Source organism: Crinia signifera, chromosome 8, assembly GCF_055691185.1.
Source record: "Crinia signifera chromosome 8, ASM5569118v1, whole genome shotgun sequence".
Lineage (NCBI taxonomy): Eukaryota > Metazoa > Chordata > Amphibia > Anura > Myobatrachidae > Crinia > Crinia signifera.
In genome coordinates, this window is record NC_139224.1 from 26,201,662 (window position 1) to 26,222,854 (window position 21,193).

General features: G+C 45.9%; 1 protein-coding gene across 1 annotated transcript; it reads right to left on the bottom strand.

The window, feature by feature from the left end:
* Positions 1-1,023: 1,023 nt before the first annotated feature.
* On the bottom strand, positions 1,024-15,545 carry KBTBD8 (kelch repeat and BTB domain containing 8). The gene is made up of 4 exons (XM_083156027.1): positions 15,456-15,545; positions 12,094-12,304; positions 9,043-10,157; positions 1,024-5,185 (listed from the first exon to the last, which is right to left on the bottom strand). The coding sequence occupies exons 1-4, from the start codon at positions 15,472-15,474 to the stop codon at positions 4,725-4,727; spliced, it is 1,806 nt and encodes a 601-aa protein (XP_083012153.1). The 5' UTR covers positions 15,475-15,545; the 3' UTR covers positions 1,024-4,724.
* Positions 15,546-21,193: the final 5,648 nt, after the last annotated feature.

Genomic DNA, 21,193 nt, shown 5'->3' on the forward strand with positions numbered 1-21,193 from the left:
CTCACTAAGCAGCGGCAGTCCGTTTAGTAAGCCTTTATAGTCCGCCCACACGAATACCACCCCCAGCGAATATGCCCACCGCGCTGCAAATGGATGTTTTGCATAAACATCCATTTGCAGAGTAGCGTGGGGACCCGAAATAATTTGATGGTCACCAACCAGTGAATAATTTCTATAGTGCTCGCAAATCTAAGTCAGTCTCTGCTAACTTTAGGGGGCTATTCAATCTCCCGTAGCCATGCTCAACGGGGATATCCTGTGACGTCAGCCGCCCGAATTTGCATGAGGACGACCAGTGGTTTCCTGGGCACACCCACACAGGAGATGTATGCAAATTTAAAATAAAATTTTAACCCTTGAGTGCCAAAAATCTCTGCAGGAGATGTTCAAAATATCCACTAAAATCACCTGTGTCGCTCACATTTGTTATATAAAAAAAAAAAAAGAAGGGTTGTGAAAAAAAAAATACATTTATAATAAAAAAAAAAAAAAAAAGGGTAAACATTGCAGGTCATTGTGATGAATAAATATGTTAGTTTGCTAATTTTCACACCTATTTTGACAAATTCACTTGGCACTCAAAAACTAACAAACCCCACACCCCCAGGTTAAAAAAAAAAAAAATTACCAATCCAGTCATTCGTTAAACAGAGTAATGTTGACTTTAGAGGGTTGAATACTTTTGTAAGCCATTGTTACAGATGGAGCCGGGCTGGTCTTTGCAGGGGATGGCGGCAGAATCACCAGCCGCCATCCCCCACCTGTATTTGCGAAAGGGGACGCGCGCGTCCCCTTCCGACGGCTGTCACCCGGGGCCCCACCGCCTCCCCGCACCCCCCCAAACCTGTCCGTCTCCCTGAAGTGGAGACGGACAGGTTCCCGTCGCCCGGAAACTGAGACGCACGTCTGTCAGATGGAGCACCTCGCTGCTGGCGGATCGCCAGCGGAGACAGTCTGCCGATTCGCCAGCAATCATACACTACTGCTTCAACTTATTTAAATAGTAAAAAAAAACCACAAGTATAAAATGTTAAAACAATTTATTTTCAGAAAAGGAACATCACATAAAATGCTGTGTGCAAGATGTCAGAATACTAAAATAAACCTTAATTGCCAACGGCCACCCCACCAAAAACCACCTCTCAATATTTGCTGTAACTGCACTACAGTACACCCCTACATACCTGAGCACAGAACATTACACACACAAGTTGTTCAAAGTAAAAAGGACAAAAAAAAAATTATATTAATATATATTTTAGGTAGAAATTTTGGATGAAACAGAATTTAGCAGGGATATGGGGAATGTCTTTCTTTGAGATCACAGCTAAAAGCTTTCATAAAAACAATAAGAAGGTGGGTGTTTTTTTTTTTTGTCGGCGAAAAAAAAAAAAAAAAAAAAAAAAGGGAATAGAAAGTACAGTAAAATACATATTGCCCTCCTGTCCCCTCCGGGTAACAATGCATGCTTATTTACTGCAGTTGGAAGACCTACTACAAAACACCCAGTTCTACAACTGGGAGATGGGTAAGTAATTGCAGGAAGACTTGGAGACAAATTTAAATTGGTGCGTAAACATCCATTCATTCATCCAACAACATATTCCTTTTAAAATGGCATTCAGTGTATTGTTCATGGGCCATCAAGTGGAGACATTATTGCAAAGTTGGCAGTTACCCATTCCACCAGATTAGTCGGGGCGGAGTTTGAGGAAGAAGAACAACCTGTAACGGTGCTCTACAAATGCAAGTTGTTTTCTGAACTTTTTTTATTATTATTTATCTATGCTTTATATACACCCAATCACATACATAGGACATCACTTTGTTTATGCAAACCAAAACTTTTAAAAAAAATAACTGGTGGTTAACAACTAAATTAAAGCAAAGTTGAGGCTCAAAAATAAAATAATGTATCTGTATAAAGTGAAAAATAAACACACTCAGGAAGTAGCTCAAATCATATGATGCACCCCAGAATTCAAGTACTATTGGCAACAGCGTATGGACTGGAGAGAGATGCCAGCGAACAGAAGATTGTCCAGAAGCGAGAGATTCAAAACCTACACAATGTGTAGGAAGGTCGCAAAACACCACATCCCAAAAGCATTCAGTCTATGATAGGGGGTACTTGAGGGCCAAGGTTGGAACAGTTCAGGTTTTCCAAGTCACCCACCCGGTACACTGTGTCACCAACGGTCATTTAGATAAAACAAAACCCACAAGTGACCTGGAAAACGTAACCTGTAGGAGGTGCAGAGTTGGGAACCACTTATCTCGGAGAATGGCGGAATCATGTGGCCAAGAGACGAGGGGAGGAGCGCCAGCAGCTTCTTATGCAGCACACAACGTTCAGAAGAGAAAGGATGAGGTATGAGAATTGTCAAAGCTCTTTCACAGTATGGTTTTGTGCAAAAAACTAGGCGATTATACAGTGTGTGATATATCTCCATCACACACACTTAGATGGTCACATACACACTGGTGTTTTAGAACCAAACTTGCCAACTAATGTGTCTAAATAGAAGAGTTAGGTAAACGATGCAACCAGTGGGTATGATCCATAACAAAAGCAGATAGCCGTTACAAGAACCCCACCCACCCTGCAGACACAGCACACCCTATTACGACACTTGGAAGGTAGAGACGCCTAATACTGGAGAAATAAAAAAAATAAAAAATTTAATAAGCCTCCAGTATAGCAGGTATCCCAATTCCAGTTAAAGACATTTTATAAAGCAATAACCACACATAAAAAGGAAAACTTAGAACCAGTAGCTTCACCCATAATCCGCCAAAGGAATAGGGGAGCCCAATGGATGATCCGTTAGCATACATTTATTGACCTCAGCTTGAATGTTCCAGAGGATAGAAACCATTGAACTCTCACTACAAGCAATGATTAGATCCATTCAGCGGAGTTCTCAGAGAGCAACAATCCAATAACCAGATGCGTTCAATATGGCCACCAATGCAAGCGAGTGCAGAAGTTGACTCTTGCAGCTATTAAATATGAACTTCCAGGATGCTTTAAGGAGGAGGCAGGTGGGACAATTTGTAGGAAAAGGATTTGGTGTTGGGGCAACGCCACAAGCCTAGAAGAAAAACCCTAGACAGCCGTTTCAGCGTGGCTAGATAATCTTTAAGACGAATGCCTTTATGAAGCACCAAACAGAACTTCCTGTAGAAGTAGTTTTAGAGGTACAGTATGCCGAATTGTGGCGTCACAAGGTCTTCTGCAGTAGCTTCTTGTTTAAATAATCTGGAACCGGACAGGCCCATGAAAAGTATTATGGGCTTTTTACTGCAACTGTGAACACTTTTCCAAACGCCTAATTTAGCACCAAGCTATATAGAATAGTGACATTAAAGGACACCTCTTTTACACCGACTACAAAGACAGCTTTTGGGATCAAGTCTACGTCAACCTCTTTAGCAAGGCTGCCCAACCAAACACCTACAGCTTTAGAGACTTTCTTCCACACATTCCTAGAATAGTGTAAATCTAGATCACATCAAACCCAAGCTTTAAAAGGACTGCTTCACGCTCAACGTGTTCCTACATACACTTACACGTTCATACAATGTCAAAGCTATTGTGGACTTCTTAAATTTTAATAAAAAATAAAAAAAAGTTATTTTAGTAGAGCTTGAAGTTAGTTTGTGCTCTATTTAGATAAAAAATAATAATAATAATAGCACCAATGAAATACAGAATTAAAGCATGTGACCAAACGATAGCCTGCTCTAACATGTGCTTTTCCAACAGTTTAAATGTAGGCATACAGTAAGTAATCTATGGAACTGAAAGCCATACTGAAGGGGGGGGGGGGGTTGGTCAGCCTGGAACAAAAAGCACTAGAGAAAGTGTATTGTAAGTTCTGAGACAATGGGAGGAGATTGAAGTATGTGGATCTTGCGGGGTGGGAGTAGATGTTTCAATATCTAGTGTTTTATAGTAATAAAGAAAATAAAATGTAAAGCCTAGTGATATTGCCACAGATTTTACCCGTATTAAGTCTTCAAACTTAAGATGCAGTACCGCTTGGACATAGTTTAAAATGTCTGCATCACGTGAGATTTTTCTATTAAATAGGATTTAGAAAACCAGCATTGACTGCATTCATGCAAGAGCAAAAAAACTACAGGGGGCAGCTGAGCAAAGTTGAAAAGGGGCTTCAAAAAAAAAAAAAAAAAAGTCATATCATACACATCTTAAATAGAATAAGAACAAAAAAACAAAAACTGCTAGAGTAAAATCAAGTAAGACTGCCCCATACAATATAAAGTAGGTTTCAAAAGTCCCAACACGATCAAGAACCCTTGGTGTCTGCAGATTCTTTTCCCATCGTGGATTCGCCAACTACAATGCATAGATAACAATTTTGCTAGAGCAAATCAATAAATTACTTTAAACAATTCCTACAAAAAAAAAAAAAAAAACGACAGAATGGCATGATTCAATGTACACTATGAAAATAATGCTGATAATTGCACTTTGTAAACTCAGGTTTCACTGAAACAGTGGTGAGAAACTTAAACTAGCCGCACCCTTACACAATCTTATTACGGCAACTATGAAAGCACCAGTCCACGAGTACAGGAAGATGTCCCCTATTTTCTTATTTTTTTTATAACAAACATTAAATACTGACAAATAGTTGGTTTTTCAGTTTTAAATTTTTTTCTTCCCACCGACATAAAGCTGCCAATATTTCTACAGTCTACAAGACTTTCTGAAGACACTGAGGATAGAGTTTGGCCACGGCACACTCAAAGTGGCGGCCCAGGTCCCACAGCCTCTCTGGAGATTCGTAGACTTTGTTCCAGCTGTCGGACACCTCGTCGTAGTGGTAAAGACAATTCTTGCGGCTGGTTCGGAAAACGAACTCTTCCACGCTGACTTGGGTGGCGCGAACGAATAAGTGGAGTTTACCCTTCAGCACCAAGAGTTTGATGTATGGGTTTGAAGACGGTTCACATGGAAGATCTTTCTTTTTAGTCCACCGGTTCTGTTCCACGTCATAAGCCTCAACAGTAAGCACGCGATGTTTGCCCAGCGTTCCAGCTACATAGTAGATGGAATCTTTGTACACGGCTGCCATCCCTTGAACTCTCGGTACAGTCATGGGTGTCAAGTAACACCAGTAATCTTTCACGGGATCGTAGCATAGAAAGATTTCTCCTGTGTGGAAAGTACAAAGATTTAGTTTCAAAAGGACAGAGATGTAAGAACCTTGGATTATGAAAATTGAACATAATTTGAAATAGGAGTTAGAGTTTAATAATTAGACACATTATTACTTAATTTGACCGGTTTCCATAGAATTACTCAAAACTCAAATGAGTAGAGGTTTCATAAAAATAAGATAAACGGGGACCAGTGCGATGAGGGTCTGTTACAGGTCTTTGTTACATTAGGAACTGGACCAGTGATGAGACACTAAGAACGATCAGACAGGACAATCATCCCACTCTCTATAAAAGGGTCAGGTTCTTAAAATTTAAAACCCAAGTTACCCAATCCAGCCCTCCACTCCTTACCCATCCTGTCTACTCCTTCAGTTGTCCATCTCCAAATTTGTATTAAATCGCCCATCTCTAACTTTTTGTGTGCCTCGTCTACCTACTGTGTGTGGGCTTCCCTGGTGTATGCCTCAATGGAGCTTCAGTCACTCTGTTTCCCCTCCTTTTTCTTTCCTATACTACAAAACCCACGCACACTCTCCATCCCCTCCAATGTTTCCTATCTTAAGTGCTTGCTGCTCTTGTTGTAAGTATAGTACGTGGACAAACATTAGTGCAGCCACATTCGCCACCACATAACTGAACCAAAAAGATACACATCAATTTCAAATTTTTGTTTTGTTAATTATCGCACTAGGAAGCTCTCCGCCTAGGATAGTCAATTGTTTTTATAATATAGTAAACAGAAATACTTTCATACATAAGTGCAACATTCTTGTGGAGCATTCAGTCTAGTAAAATGTGTGGAGGTTTGAGGGGGGTGGGGGGTACACAAGTTTAAGAGTGTGTGGATACTGATGGGAGGATAGCCAGTTGGTCATAACGTGGGGAGGGGAAATGCCGCAGAAGAAGGAGGTGTATATGCCCAGCCTATGTCCAATTAAATCAATAATTCAAATCTAAAAATATTTGCTTGAGTAATGCAGTCTCACTATTAAGTCTCACTATTAAGGCTCAATAAAACCAGTGTATTCACAACCGAGCCATTTTTCAGCAATAGAAACTACTTGTAACTATCAGGAGCCTGTGGGAGGGCAGATGCACTACGGTTTCTAAAGCTCCCGCTTGTAAGTGACGTCACATGTCAAGTGTTAAAGGTTTTTCTTACCCTGAACATTCCTTTGGGAGCTCTTTCCACACAGAATCATGTGTCTTGTATATGTACCTCTCACCTACTTACATATGAATCCCCTTCCCCAAAGCTCCTGGTCACACACACACACACACACACACACACACACACACACACTAGATGCTAGTTGGAAATACAGGAAAGACACCCCAAATTGTGATCGGAAAGTAATTCTGTGCTGGAGCTTTGCAGTTAGAATAACTCAGCCATTTATGACTGTTAAATTGTCCAGAACAACCCCCCCCCCCCCCCCCCCATTAGATAGATAGATAGATAGATAGATCTATCTATCTATCTATCTATCTATCTCAAGGTAGGTAAGTATCTGTATGAATGGGCTCAATGTGTAATATAGTTATACTCTTATTGTGTGTATGTGTGTGTTTTGAATTCACCATTTGTACTGGTGTGGAACTACATGTTCCATTGGGCCTTTACTGCCCCACATGCTGGGACTTGTAGTTCAACAATACACAGTAGTGTATTCTACTTTTAACCATTTATCAGCCCGATGCCAACCATCCAAGGGGCATTGAGGACAGCCCCGGGCTTCAGCATGGGCAGAGATCACCCCTTTATTGGGGGTCCCCAATCCTCCAGGGTCCCTGCCGGGACTGACCAGCCACAGGGCTGAATGCTTTGGCCGGGGGAACTTGCGTAATAAGTTTCCTCCGGCTGTGACATTACCCTGTTGGCTTTTTGAAATGTGCAAAATACGGGGGACCCCTACCAGGCCCGGCCCTTGAGCCTGATGCTGGTTTAAAAAAAAAAAACTAATTTCAAGGGAGACTTTCATTTGGCCCATGATTTTTTTTTTTTTTTTTTTTTTTAATCAGGGCCGGCTTTGAGCCTGGGGTTTTTTTTTTTTTTTTTGCAACACAAAAACGCATATTACCACGTCTCCAAAATCGCTCATTTTCATGACTAAAATTTGCACCATATCGCATTTTTTTTGGGCACAAATTTGCATCTCATTAAATAGTCAAAATTTTTATTACCATTAAATCTCACCCTGGAATTTGATAAGCCGTAACAAGTACCTACCTGGTTATTTTGCAGTCGCCAAGCCCCATATACCTGTCTTTATGTTGTACGGCCATGTTTGGTTGCCCATGGTCTGTAAGCAGCACCAGGTGTCCTGCTACACTCTTGTATAAGTAACGCTTCTTATCTGCATCAAACCTACAATGCATGACCGCCCTGGACAATGGCACCGCATGCAGCTGCTGTGCACAGAGGCAAGAGCAACCAAACACTGATCCTAACTGCAAGGGACACCATAAGAGAATATAGATGCAACCATTATGTGTATAGGATGCGAAATTCAGAAATAAGACCAAAAGTCGCTCTTTGGGGCTTGTGCACTAGGATGCAAAAACGATCAGTGTATAAGGACACACCTGTAGCGGAGGCTGATTCATGATCACATTCAAGAAGAACCTCTCAGGTTTTCCAGCCCTCAGCCCATATCTTGTGGGTCCCTGGATTGTCACACATTGGGGGTTATTCAGATCGGATTGCACAGCTGATAATTTGCAGAGCCCCGCGATTAGGTAAATCGCCATTTAGCCAGACCTGCAAACCTATTCGGAACTCACCATCAAATGATATTTCCAGTGTGTGCATAGCCCAGGACCTACTCCGCCGATTGAGTACGGCTCAACACCACTAGGTCGACATGCATTAAGGTTGACATAACGGGAAAGGCGACACAAGCGTTAGGTCGACAGTCAAAAGGTCGACATGGGGTTTTTCACTTTTTTTGAGTCGAAATGGACAATGAAGTGTAGCCCAGACCGACTTACAGTAGATTTGCGAGAATGGGAAAAATTATTAGACGGTCGGCAACCATCCAATGATTTTGCCCCCATATGTTACCCCGCGAATGGCTGTCAAAATATCCATTCGCAAAGCAGCGTTGATGTTCAGAGTGTGGCGGGGGAGGGTATTCGCAAGTTAGAAGGCTCACTAAGCAGTGAACCAACCAGAATGACTCCCCTAGTCACAGCCCAGGGGTGCTGCGGATAGCTCTGGGCTTCAGCCTTTTTTCCTTGCAGGTTGGGATCATTTGGTCTACAGCATGATGGTCGACAGCCATTAGGTCGACATGGGTCTAGGTCGACAGTGAAAAGGTTGACATGGGGTTTTTCACTTGAATGTCAACACAGTCGACATGGACACAGTTTAAAGTGCACCGCATCCCCTCGGGCATGGTGCCTCGCTACGCCCGGCACGCTATTTTATTCTCCCACCACGCCCTAGTGGATGGTAAGGCATGAAATACATGTCGACCTAATGCTTGTGTCGACCTAGTGACCGTATCCCGGCCGGTGCAATAGATGTCAGGGTGAGCGGGACCAAAACAGCCGGGTGACAAACACCAGCTGGCTACCTTTCAATCACCTCACATACGGGCAGTGATATATGTGATATATATATATATATTTTATTTATTTTTTTTAAAAACAGGATTGCTGCGAGCATGCGCAGTGTATCGATTATCAATCCGGCCTGCAAATTCACAGACACGTAAATCAGGTCTAAATAAACCCCCAACATATCCTGCTGGAAAACTGCCAGTTTTCTTAAAATAATACCAGCTGTATTTTGACAGACGGTTGAGCATGACCACCACCAATTCTACATTTACCAACAGATCTTACCCTGGAGGACGTATATCTTGTCCTTATATTCTACAGCGCTATGAAACTCCATTTCCACAGGCATTAAACTCACAGCCGTCCAACGGTTGTCCCTAGCGTCATAGCACTCAACGGATTTGAGCGGATTACGTCCGTCGCCCTCGTAAACACGTCCTCCTATTGCATATTGCTTACCACAGCAGTGAACTAGTTTGCAACCTATCCGTGCCCTGAGCAGAGGCGCTTTTGCAAGCCACCTATTGTTCGAATGGTCGTATGCCCAGAAGTCGCTCTCGGCTTTGTGGTCTATGCACAAGTCACTGTTACTCGGCTTGTAGCCGCCGGCAATGTAGAGTTCGTTATCCGGCGTCACAAGAATCCCGACTTCTCGCAAGTCCCCAGGGGGTTTGCATAGTTTATACACTTTTCCTGATAGTGTATCCAGACAAGGCACAGTTTGCTTCTTCCCTGAGTGCTTGTTGGCGGCTTCGAAGCAGATAATCATTTCCAAGGCGGTCATGCCGAGGCGCTGATTACAGTTATTGGCACTAATCTTTCCCTTTTGTGTGTGGTCTTTAGGCAAAGCCCGAGCGAAGATGGGAGGAATGTTCTCCACAAATTCCTCCCCCATCAGGGGCATACGGATGCATTTGGCAAATATCTCTGGAAGGTCCGTTTCCCTTTCGGCTTTGTCGTGTTCGAACCAACAGATGATGCTGTTGTAGACGTGCTCTTCCTTCTCCACATCCAGGTCGTCACTGTCCAGTATACTTATGAGCTGGTCCTTCTTCAGGTGCAGAAACTCCTGCTCTTTGGCGACGTGCAGGAACTTTTTCCGGATATATTCTTGAGAGCGGTCCTTAAGTTCCTGGTGATCGTAGTGATCTGCAAAGATAAAGACGCCTATACAGTTCTGAGGGTCCAGCCGGCTGATCATGTACTGGGCACACTGGTCCTGGAGGGGAGGGATCTGGAAGATGCTAGCTGCCGTGAACAAAGCTTGGACGTTGGTCTCCGTCAGCTGCACTCTGGAGGTGTATGCATAGTTCAGTACAAGCTGCATGGACTCTGCTTCTATCCCTACTAAACGCACTTCTTTCTGTGTGCTCTCTGTAAGGCCGCTAGTGAACATAGATCTGTGGAGCAAGAGAACAGATCACAACGGTTACAATATGCAATTCCTAACAAAGAAGCGCAATACAGCATGGGTAGTGCACAGTTTGGCTGTAGCTTTTGTTATATTACAGTCACCTTATCACTAATGTGTGACCCTCCAGGTAAGTACCAGTAAGGAGTGAGCGTGGCAGTCCATTGACTTGCACACTTGGCTGCTGCCTGCCTCTCGTCTATCCCTTGTAAGAGACAAACAGTATATAAAGTACCACTGCGACTTCTGCCCTGGAGAAGTCGCAGCTGTTCCTGAGCCACCAAGATCGCATGCGATCCTATTCCCCACTGAAGGGAGGCTGTCTGAGTCGGACATACAAGCAGATTCGACCTAGGACTCGGATCCGATGCGCACGGGACTGCACATCGGATTACGTCAAACAGCTGTGACTTGGCCACTTTTTATCAGATTTCTTGGCCTGATCTGTAGGAAATTAGGTGAAAAGTGGCCAAGTCAGACCAGCTTTAGACCTAGCAGCACAGACCACAAACCTTCTGCTTCTCTGTAGAAATATGACAAGTAGTAGGGGAAAGGAGCCAATCAACTATAGGGAGGGGGAGCAGGACAGAAAACCGGAGCAGGGGTGGTCTGGGAACAGACAGGAGACAAAACAGATGGCGCAGGGAGGTAACAATACATGAGATACAAGGTCAGGATAGACCACAGAAGGAGCAAGAATGACAGCAACATAATGTAAGCTGAAGATTGCCTGCATGTTAATAGTATTAACTAGTGCAGCAAATTCTGTGACGCTTTACATTTGGAAACAGTTGTAAAACAAACTGGGTAGTTTAAAACAAAACGGTAGGAAGGCCTTGATTGCAAGCATATAATCTAGACCAGGGGTAGCCAACTCCAGTCCGAGAGCTACCAACAGGTTACGTTCTCCTGCTCACCTTGCAGGTACACAGGTGCACTCATTACTGACTGATACATTGTAAACTATCCACAGGTGGAGATAAATTACTTCACGTTTGATTCTGTGAGGAGACATAGAAAATGTTAACTGTTGGTAGCTCTCGAGGACTGGAGTTGGCTACCCCTGATCTAGACAGTAGGCATGGGATTGGAAGTGTACTCAATGTAAATGTGAATCAGCCAACATTAGTCAAAAGAAGTTGGGATACTACGTACCTTTATGATATGGTCTTGGACAATAATAATAAATAAAAAAAATATATATAATAATAATAATAATAATAATAATAATAATAATGACGGAGATAAAGTACCAACCAAAAAGCTCCTGTCATTTTTCAAACACAACCTGTAACATGGCAGTAAGGAGCTAAATGGCTGGAACTTAATCCCCATCCAGAGTTGCCCTGAAGCATCTCAGACATTTTAGCTGTGTTCTTAGGCCGGTTTCACACACTCCGGCTCCTGCCGGACGGCGAAATCCCGCATGGCCAGGGAGCCGTGCCGCACACATTAGTTGTGAATGGACACTATTGTGTCCATTCACACGGGACGGCCACAGCCCGGCCGCACGGTTGCAGCCGGATCCCGCCACTGGAAGGCACGGCTGCCGGGCTGTGGCCATCCCCACCATGATAATCTACTGTATGCGGCACGGCTCCCTTGCCGCGCCGGATTTCACCGTCTGGCAGGAGCCGGAGTGTGTGAAACCGGCCTTAGGGTCGTTGTCCTGCTGAAAGATGTACACAGTCACCCCAATTTGAGGTCAAAGGAAAAAATGACTTTTGGAATGCAGCTGTAGCCTAACAATAGGTGGAAAAAGTAACTTGCAGTGAATACTTTCTGGATGCGCTGTATGTCTTCCGTAATGGCTGGCCACACCCCTTAGGCATGGTCGCTTACCACAGCACTGTCCTGGTAATCAATTCATGCCCCAGTCTGACATTCAAAAACCTCTAAGTAGAGTAGGAGAGCGCATACAATACCTGAAGTATGGACTGATTGCTGCAAGAATGTTCCGGTGACAAGAAAAGTGTTCTCCATGATCCACCTCTACAACAATGTCTGTCAGCTTGCATTCATCGTACATTGCTTTCAGCTGCTGGAGGATACTGCAGGCATGGTAAGGGTCCATCCCACTGCTAACTGGACTGGTCGAGGAAATCCCATTTTGCATTGGTAAAAACTTGGCTACTTCTAAAACAGAAAAACAAAGATAATTAAGAAACACTTAAGGTGCCCATACACTAGTAAGATTTATCTTCAGATCTGGCTGGTTGGAACAAAAACATGGTTATGGATGAGTGACAGTTTGTCAGTTTTCCAGCATTTCCATGCAAATGGTCAACTGTCATTTGCTCTCATCCATAACCAGGATTTTGTTCCAACCAGACAGATCTGCGTGTGTATGGCCACCTCTACACTTCAATGTACAAGCAGCTCATTGCAAAACAATTCTTCACGCAAGTTCATCAGCTTTAGAATGACCACCAATAAATAGAAATGCTATTAAAAGCACAATTAAAGACACACACACCCCCCACAGTGAGCAATGTAGTATAGCACACATCGGTGACACATGCTATGTACCAGCGATGTGTACTGACCAGTGTTCTCTTGTGAGAGCACTGGCGACCCGCGGGACCACCCAGGGCATACACATAGCGATCCGTGCCCAAATTTCTAAGCAATCTGTTCAGATTGCTTTGAAATTGGGCTGAAATCGCCCCGTGTGTATGGGCCTTAAGACTATGGTGTTCAATCAGCCAAAATGGCTACCCGCAGACAGTTTGACAGGCAAGCTAGAATAACCTGTACTTCCCACTGGAATGTTAGCTGGAGCTTAGACTTTTTAAAATCACAGAAGCCCTCTATGTCCAAGTTTAGGCAAAGCTTGGTGCGAGGAACAAGGCCACCGCGGGCATGAAACACAATCAGTACAGTAGTGGTGCTAGAATGTTGTGGTGTCAAAATGACCAAAGTGCAGATAGAAAAGGTTTGTGGTCGTAGTACACGGAACTGCTAGGATGGGGGCACAAGTTGCAGATAAGAGCTGGGAAGGCACTGGAATGTATGAGCTAGGATAGAGATGGTGACCAAGACACCAGCAGGACATAAGGGCCCTTATTCTGGTCTGTTCGCATGGAACAGAATCTTCGCAAGGGCATCGATGGTGAGCATATGCGCAGGGTCATTTCTGCGCATGTGCACACACTGGGTGAACAGATTTCGCACAAGTGCGCGGGCGGGGTGGGGGGTGGAAGGTCCGCTCTATTTGCATATGGGAACACTCAACATTTCATAGTTTGCTAATGGGCCTATGACGTGGGTGCGGCAGCTGACATTTCCGGATGTCAGCTGCCCGCCCACTTCCCTCAGAGTGGACACTCATATCTAAGGTTTCTCTGAGCAAACTTAGATGTGCGTGCGCCTTTCGCAACCATCAAATGATGTGGGTGTTCCTCTGCAGGCTGCGTATGGATTTTTATGTAAAACATCCATTCACAGCCAGTGCGTGCAAACACACACTGCGAAATGGTGGTGGCAAGGCCACCATTCGCAAGGCGGGGTTGGGTGGACTCGCAAGGCTGCGAATTTGCAGCCTTGCGTATCAACCAGAATAACTCCCAAAGTATGTTAAGGTGCCCATACACTAGTGTGATTTTGCCCAATTCCGGGCTGATAAATTGGACCAAATTGCATATGTTTGACAGCACATCTGATCTGATGCCGGCTCCCGAGCACATCAGATCCTACAGATTAAACCTCCTGCACATAAAAGTCTATTGGATTGGACCCATAAGCAGCACATTGCGGGTGCTTTTTAGCACCCATTATGTATGGTGTCCAATTCTGTAGGTGTGTGCCAGCAGTGAAGCACTGCTGGCACACACCAATGTGCAGGCGGTGGTGAGGGGCTGAGCGGGCAGCGACAGAATTTAAAAAAAACATTTTCAAAAGACTGGCCAGCCGATTGGCTGACAGTTCTCTCAGCCAATCCGCGGCCAGCCTTTTGATAGGGTTTTTTTTTTTTTTTTTAAAGGTTGGACAGGCCTATGTAGATCATGGTCAGTATGAAAGCAGCATTCTGGGCAGTTATCAGGACAAAGGGCAGACTGGGTATTGGGGAGCAGTTAGCAGGAGAAGGGACTGTAGATACGGAGGAGCAGCTAGCAGGAGGTGGTAATACAGATTGTGAGCAGCTAGAAGGATAGAGAAGTAGCATGAATATTGGGGGGGGGAAGTTATACTGAAAATAAAGTAGTATAGAACCTGGGGGAGCACCTAGCACAACGCTAGAGATCCTCAGCAGCAGCTACCATAACAATAGCAGTATATGTCGTGGGGACCACCTGGCACGACAGGGGCAGTATACCTCGTGGGGACCACCTGGCACGACGGGGGCAGTATACCTCATGGGGACCACCTGGCACGACGGGGGCAGTATACCTCATGGGGACCACCTGGCACGACAAGGGCAGTATACCTCGTGGGGACCACCTGGCACGACGGGGGCAGTATACCTCGTGGGGACCACCTGGCACGACGGGGGCAGTATACCTCGTGGGGACCACCTGGCACGACGGGGGCAGTATACCTCGTGGGGACCACCTGGCACGACAGGGGCAGTATACCTCGTGGGGACCACCTGGCACGACGGGGGCAGTATACCTCGTGGGGACCACCTGGCACGACGGGGGCAGTATACCTCGTGGGGACCACCTGGCACGACGGGGGCAGTATACCTCGTGGGGACCACCTGGCACGACGGGGGCAGTATACCTCGTGGGGACCACCTGGCACGACGGGGGCAGTATACCTCGTGGGGACCACCTGGCACGACGAGGGCAGTATACCTCATGGGGACCACCTGGCACAACGGGGAAGGTATACATCATGGGGACCACCTGGCACGACGGGGAAGGTATACCTCGTGGGGACCACCTGGCACGACGGGGAAGGTATACCTCGTGGGGACCACCTGGCACGACGGGGAAGGTATACCTCGTGGGGACCACTGGCAGGAATGGGGGGGGGGGGGTATAGACACTGGGGAGAGTGGTATGAGGGACTATTTGGCAGGACATGGGGGGGGGGGGGGGATATGGACATTGGGGAGAAGGCCCTAGGGTGCAGTGGATAGAACAGTACATGGCTTCCCTCCTGCATAGAGGTGATATATGAGGGTGCGTTGCTGGATATGAGAGACATGTAATAAGGACACAAGACGCTACGAGAGTAACACACAACCCTGCCAGCGAGTAACACCCGAACATATCAACTGTTTCAGCTCTGCCACCCCGTCACAGCACGTACCCCACTAGCCCCAGCACCCCTAGTAACCCACCTCCCTGCGCCGCTGCCATCCTGCTCCTCCGGCTCCAGCCTGAGCACAAAACGTCACTTACTTCCTTTTACAGAGCCCGGATGTTTCTCGCCACCAATCATAGCGCTTCCAGCTGGCCGGTCTGCGATGTGATTGGTGGCGCGCCGTAGAGGATGCCGGGAAATGTAGTTCTCCTTTTGGAATCGAAAAGGTGGAGCTTCTCCCGGTGTTTTGGGTGATGTGTCACCAGCTGGAGGAGGAGGGATCAGGGATGCCGGGACATGTAGTGCTTTTACTGGGACTTACAGTGCTGCTGCAGCTGCTGGGACATACAGTGCTGCTGCTAGGACATGCAGACAGTTCTGTGCAGCTAGGAAGTGGGGGCATACTGGGAGAAATGTAATAGTATAAGATAAGGATTCAGAAAGTGAGAGTTTTAGTAAGAAATCTCCACTTTTTTATTTTTTTAAATTGCAATCATTTACACTGCAAACCCATTGATTTTGCAGTGTAAATGATTGACCGCTTTAAAAAAACTGGAGATTTCTTACCAAGCCTCTCTCTTTGTGAATCTTTCATCCTATTAACCTCTTGAGTGGTGGGATTTGCTGGGACAGGACAAACCTACCAGGGCAGTTTTGTCCAATACTTACCACTCAAGGGCAGCAGCCAGTCCTGACTCCCCAACCCCTCCCCCCCCTCCCCCCCCTCCCCCCCCCCCCCCCCAGTGGCGTAACTATAGCTCCGCAGCCCCCGCGCTTGCGGGGAGGTGCAGAGAAAGTTTGGGTGCCGGGGGTCTGCGGGGCTATAGTTACTCGCCGCTGTCTGCTGGTACCTCCCTGCGTGCCGGCACAGTCCCGTCTCTCCCAGCGCTGGCTCCTGCTTCTATAATAAAAACGGACACTTAGAAAATGGCTTTTTCTGTCTGCAGTATGGGGGCAGCCATTTTCTAAGAGTCCCTTTTCATTATAGCAGCAGGAGCCGGCGCGCCGGGAGAGACGGGACTGTGACAGGAGATGTGGCTGGGCAGGTATGGGCATGGGGGGGGGGGGGGGGGGGGGGGGGGCGGTAAAAAAATATTCGGGGAGGGGGGCGCAGAAAAGCTAGTTAAGCCAATGCCCCCCCCCTCCCCCCCCTGTTCCTGACAGAAAGAAGGTCTACATGCACTAAGGCAGTGATGGCTAACCTTGACACTCCAGCTGTTGTAGAACTACACATCCCAGCATCCCCTGCATCAGTTTTAGCATGGCCAAATAGCAAAACTTTAACAGGGCATGCTGGGATGTTTAGTTCAACAACATCTGGAGTGTCAAGGTCAGCCTTCACTGCACTAGGTCGACACAGTCAAGGGGTCGAGATGCAATAGGTTGACATGGTCAAAGGATCGACACAAGCAAAAAGTCAACGTGGAAAAGGTCGACTAGGTTTTTACAGATTTTTTGTATCAATGTCAGCACCTGTCGACATGGACCCCCAATTAGTGTAGCGAGTACGCTCTCCGTGCTTGGGGCCTGGTGCCTCACTTTGCTGGCGTTTCACTCACCACACTTTACTGTCCACGTGGATGGTAAAGTATAAAAAGCCATGCTGACCTTTTCATGTGTCAACCACTGTCATGGCAACAATTTACTTGCGTCGACCTTTTGCCAGTGTCGACCAGCTTCACAATGAACTTTTGTCAATTTTCTACTACTGTATGTCGACCTTTTGTCTGTGTTGATCTATTGCAAGCCCACCTTTTGGTGTTGACTTATTGACTGTCTACCTAGACACTGTAGACCACAAATGCCATAGCCAGGGTCACCTCATTTAGGCTAGGCATCCTGGCACCCTCCTCCCTTACCTTGCGATGACTAGACCCCCCCCCGCATCAGCTTTTAAGGAAAAAAACAGCAATGATAAAATGAATCACGCCGAAAACTTTCCCAATCTGCATGATACGGTACCTCCCCGGGACCTCCCCGGCCCTTCCACACCTGTAATTGGCATGTATCTGTTACATGCTGCCAGGGAACATTCACTTGTATTAGGGATAAAAGGCAAAGTCATCTTATTATTTAAAAAAAATGCAAAAGTAAGGACAACCACTGATACTTGTTCTTTCAGTCTGATCTGATATTTAAGTACAGCTCTCTCGATATGTCACGTGTAGGGTGGCCAATCCTGGGATCCGGATCGGTGGGATCCCCGGATTTGGCCCCCAAAATGCTGGCAGCTGTCACCTCTGTGGGCATGAGGGTAGCAACATTCCGCTGCTCAATGTAAGTAGAAGCCGCTGCTGATTCATTGCATACAGTGGGGCAAAAAAGTATTTTGACAGTCATCGATTGTGCAAGTTGAACCACTTAAAAAGATGAGAGAGGTCTGTAATTACCATCATGGGTACACTTCAATTGTGAGAGACAGAATGTGGAGAAAAAAAATCACATTGTATGATTTAAAAAAAATGTATTTGTATATTTTTGCGGAAAATAAATATTTGGACAATCAAAAACCCAATACTTTGTAAAATAACCTTGGTTGGAAATTACAGAGGTCAAACATTTCCTGTAGTTCCTGACCAGGTTTGCATATATTTTGTCCCACTCTTCCATGCAGATCTTCTTTAGATCTGTCATGTTTTGGGGCTGTCGCCGGGTAACACGGACTTTCAGCTCCCCCCACAGTGCGATTGGGTAAAGGTCTGGAGACTGACTAGGCCACTCCAGGACCTTGAAATGTTTCTTACAAAGCCACTCCTTAGTTTTGGGTCATTGTCATGCTGAAAGACCCAGCCACGTTCCACCTTCCCTCCACTGAGGGAAGGAGGTTTTTAGTCAAAATCTCACGATACATGGCCCCATTCATCCTCTCAGTCATCCTGTCCCCTTTGCAGAAAAGCATCCCCAAAGCATGATGTTTCCACCCCGATGCTTCATAGTGGGTATGGTGTTTTTGGGATGCCATTCATCAGTTTTCTCCCTCCAAACACGGCAAGGGGAGTTTATACCAAAAAGTTCTATTTTGCTCTCATCTGACCACATGACATTCTCCTGGGTGTGGTATAGGGTTCCGACAGTCGGGATTCCGACAGTCAATATCCCAACGTCGGGATCCCGACTGGCCGGACCTTGACAGCACGGTGAGCGCAAGGGAGAATAGCCAGTGGCCGTCGGGCCCCCTTGTGTCGGGTTTTGACTGTCGGGATCCCGACGTCCAGTAAATGACTGTCGGGATCCCGACTGTCAGGGCCCTGTCCAGCACCCATTCTCCCAATCCTCCTCTGGATCATCCAGATGGTCTTTGTCAAACTTTAGACGGGCCTGGACATGTGCTGGCTTAAGCAGGGGGACATTTCGGGTGCTGCAGGATTTGAATCCATGATGACGTAGTGTGTTACTAATGGTAACCTTTGTGACTGTGGTCCCAGCTCCGTGTAGTTCTGATCTGATTCCTCACCGTTCTCTAGATCATTGATACCCCGCGAGGTGAGATCTTGCATGGAGCCCCAGGTCGAGGGAGATCTTTTCATACCCCCACTATCCACGTCGGCATGGAGTTGATTTTAGATAGTGTGACAAACGCAGCGAGCCACCGAGCCAGAAGCGTGGTGAGCGGACACAGATTACTTTACATGTATTGCGCGTCCCCTCGCAGGGCTCGCTTTGCTCGCCACGCTTCGGGCTCGTATTCCGCGTCCGCTCGCGGGGCACGCTGCGCGCACCACGCTTCGGGCTCGGTGGCTCGCTGCGCTTGCCACACTATCTGAAGTCAACTCCACGCCGACGTGGATAGTGGGGGTATGAAAAGATCAGAGGACGCGTACTGCCGCCCCTAGCGAGCTCGCTGTGCTTGCCACGCTTCGGGTTGGCGTTGATCCTGGGGGTGGCGTTGACTATGGGGGGCCATTTCACATTGTAAGGACCCATCAGGGTGCTTGTACAATCAAAAATCGTATATGATAGCATCGTATGCCATTGTATGGCATACGATGCGATGCGATATTTTATTGTACAACATTGCATCGCATACCATCGTATACCTTATTTAGTGTTATGGTATACGATGCGATGGGCGCTGTGCTAGGAAACAAGTACCGTCAATACTAAATGACATTATTTCAGGGCATATTGTGGGTCTTTAACTAGACTCTGGGAGACATATGACACATATCATTTCGCTATAGCACTTCCTGCTTCACCTCGTTACCATGGGGAAACACCCCTCTCCAGTAACACTTTGCCTCTCTCAGTCACCCACTTCCTCTCCAAGACATCACCTCTGTATACTCTCTTTTCCTCCCAGATACCGACATCTGCCTCTCCACAGCATGACTTTATCTCCCTGTCCACCTCTGTCTCACCGTCACCCCGTCCCTGTCAACCTCTTGCCCACTGCTTCCCCTGTAACAATCTCCTTCCACCCATATCCTCTCCCTGTCACCCATTGTGTCTCCATCTCCTACTCTTCTCTCCCTATCACCCACTGCCTCTCCCAGATGGCACCTTCTGCCTCACCCTCTCCCTGTCATCCTCTCCATGTCTCCCTCTCACTAATGGTCATCGGCGACTTCCTACCAGTCACCCTCTTCTGTCACCCTCTGCCTTCACCTGTCAACCATTGTCTCTCCATCTCCCATTATTTCTCCATCACCCTCTGCCTATCCCTGTCTACCACTGCCATTCCCCATAACCCTTTCCCTTTCCATACCCACTGCCTCTCCCTTGCTTTGCTAACTGTCGTCACATCACCCACTGAATCTCGTAATCACCCTCTTCTGGTGCTGCCCACATGAGGCCCTTTTCCATCAAATTTCCAGGGACACTTTTAGTTCCCAATCTGCCTCTGTATGGGAGTCTACAACAAAATATGGCAATTGGAGGGGGAAGACTATCTGGTAAAGAACAGATGGGTTGGAGATAAAACATAAAAAATATCCATGAAGGGGGCACATAGAAATATATCGGGGACACAAGAAAAAAACAACAACATTAAAATGGAAAAAATGATCAAAAACAAAAATATTTTATGATTGCAATATTAAGCAAAATTAATTTTATTATAAAGACATTTTATACAGAAAGCAGAAGGGGTCTAGTCAAAAGAGATAATTGTAATTTTCTTTTATTACTTATCAATATGATTTTTTTTTACTAGATATAACTGCAGAACCCCTTTAAATTCTCTTTAAGATGTTTTGAGATTAATCAATTTGGTTAGATGTCCTTTATACTACATATATGTCCTCTCTTGTTGTTTTGTTAGCGCCCGTGATGCGTATGCACCACATCAGCGCCATGACCCACAATCTTGAGCTCTGCTGCACAGTCCCAATTTAACCCTTTTTGTGCCAAGTGAATTTGTCCGAATAGGTGTGAAAATTGCCAAGCAAACTTTTTTTAATTCATCATAATGACCTGTAATGTTACCTTATATAGGAAATATAATCTTTTTTTTTTACACAACATTTTTATTTAAATTTAAAAAACAAATGTGAGCAAGGTTGGCATTTTAGCAGATATTTTGTGCATCTCTCACAGAGACGTTGACACTCAAAGGATTAAAGGAATTGACCTATTGTAGTACAAATTCCAGGTCAAGCTGTTTGAACAAATAATACCCCTTTCACACGGCACTTGTTAAACGGTATATTGACGGGTTTTTTTCACATTTCAAAACGTTTAAGGCTGCAGTGGAAAGCGCCAGAGTTGATTTACCGGTTAAAGATAACCGGTATTTCAAAACGTTTAAAAAGCAGAGTCCTACACGTTTCAGAGCCG

Excerpts from the sequence above, each read along its gene's own strand:
- KBTBD8 (XM_083156027.1), bottom strand. Across the intron at positions 10,158-12,093 it reads GCAATCAGTCCATACTTCAG|ATCTATGTTCACTAGCGGCC; the intron begins GTATTGTATGCG and ends CTTGCTCCACAG. Across the intron at positions 5,186-9,042 it reads CAAGATATACGTCCTCCAGG|GAGAAATCTTTCTATGCTAC; the intron begins GTAAGATCTGTT and ends CTTTCCACACAG.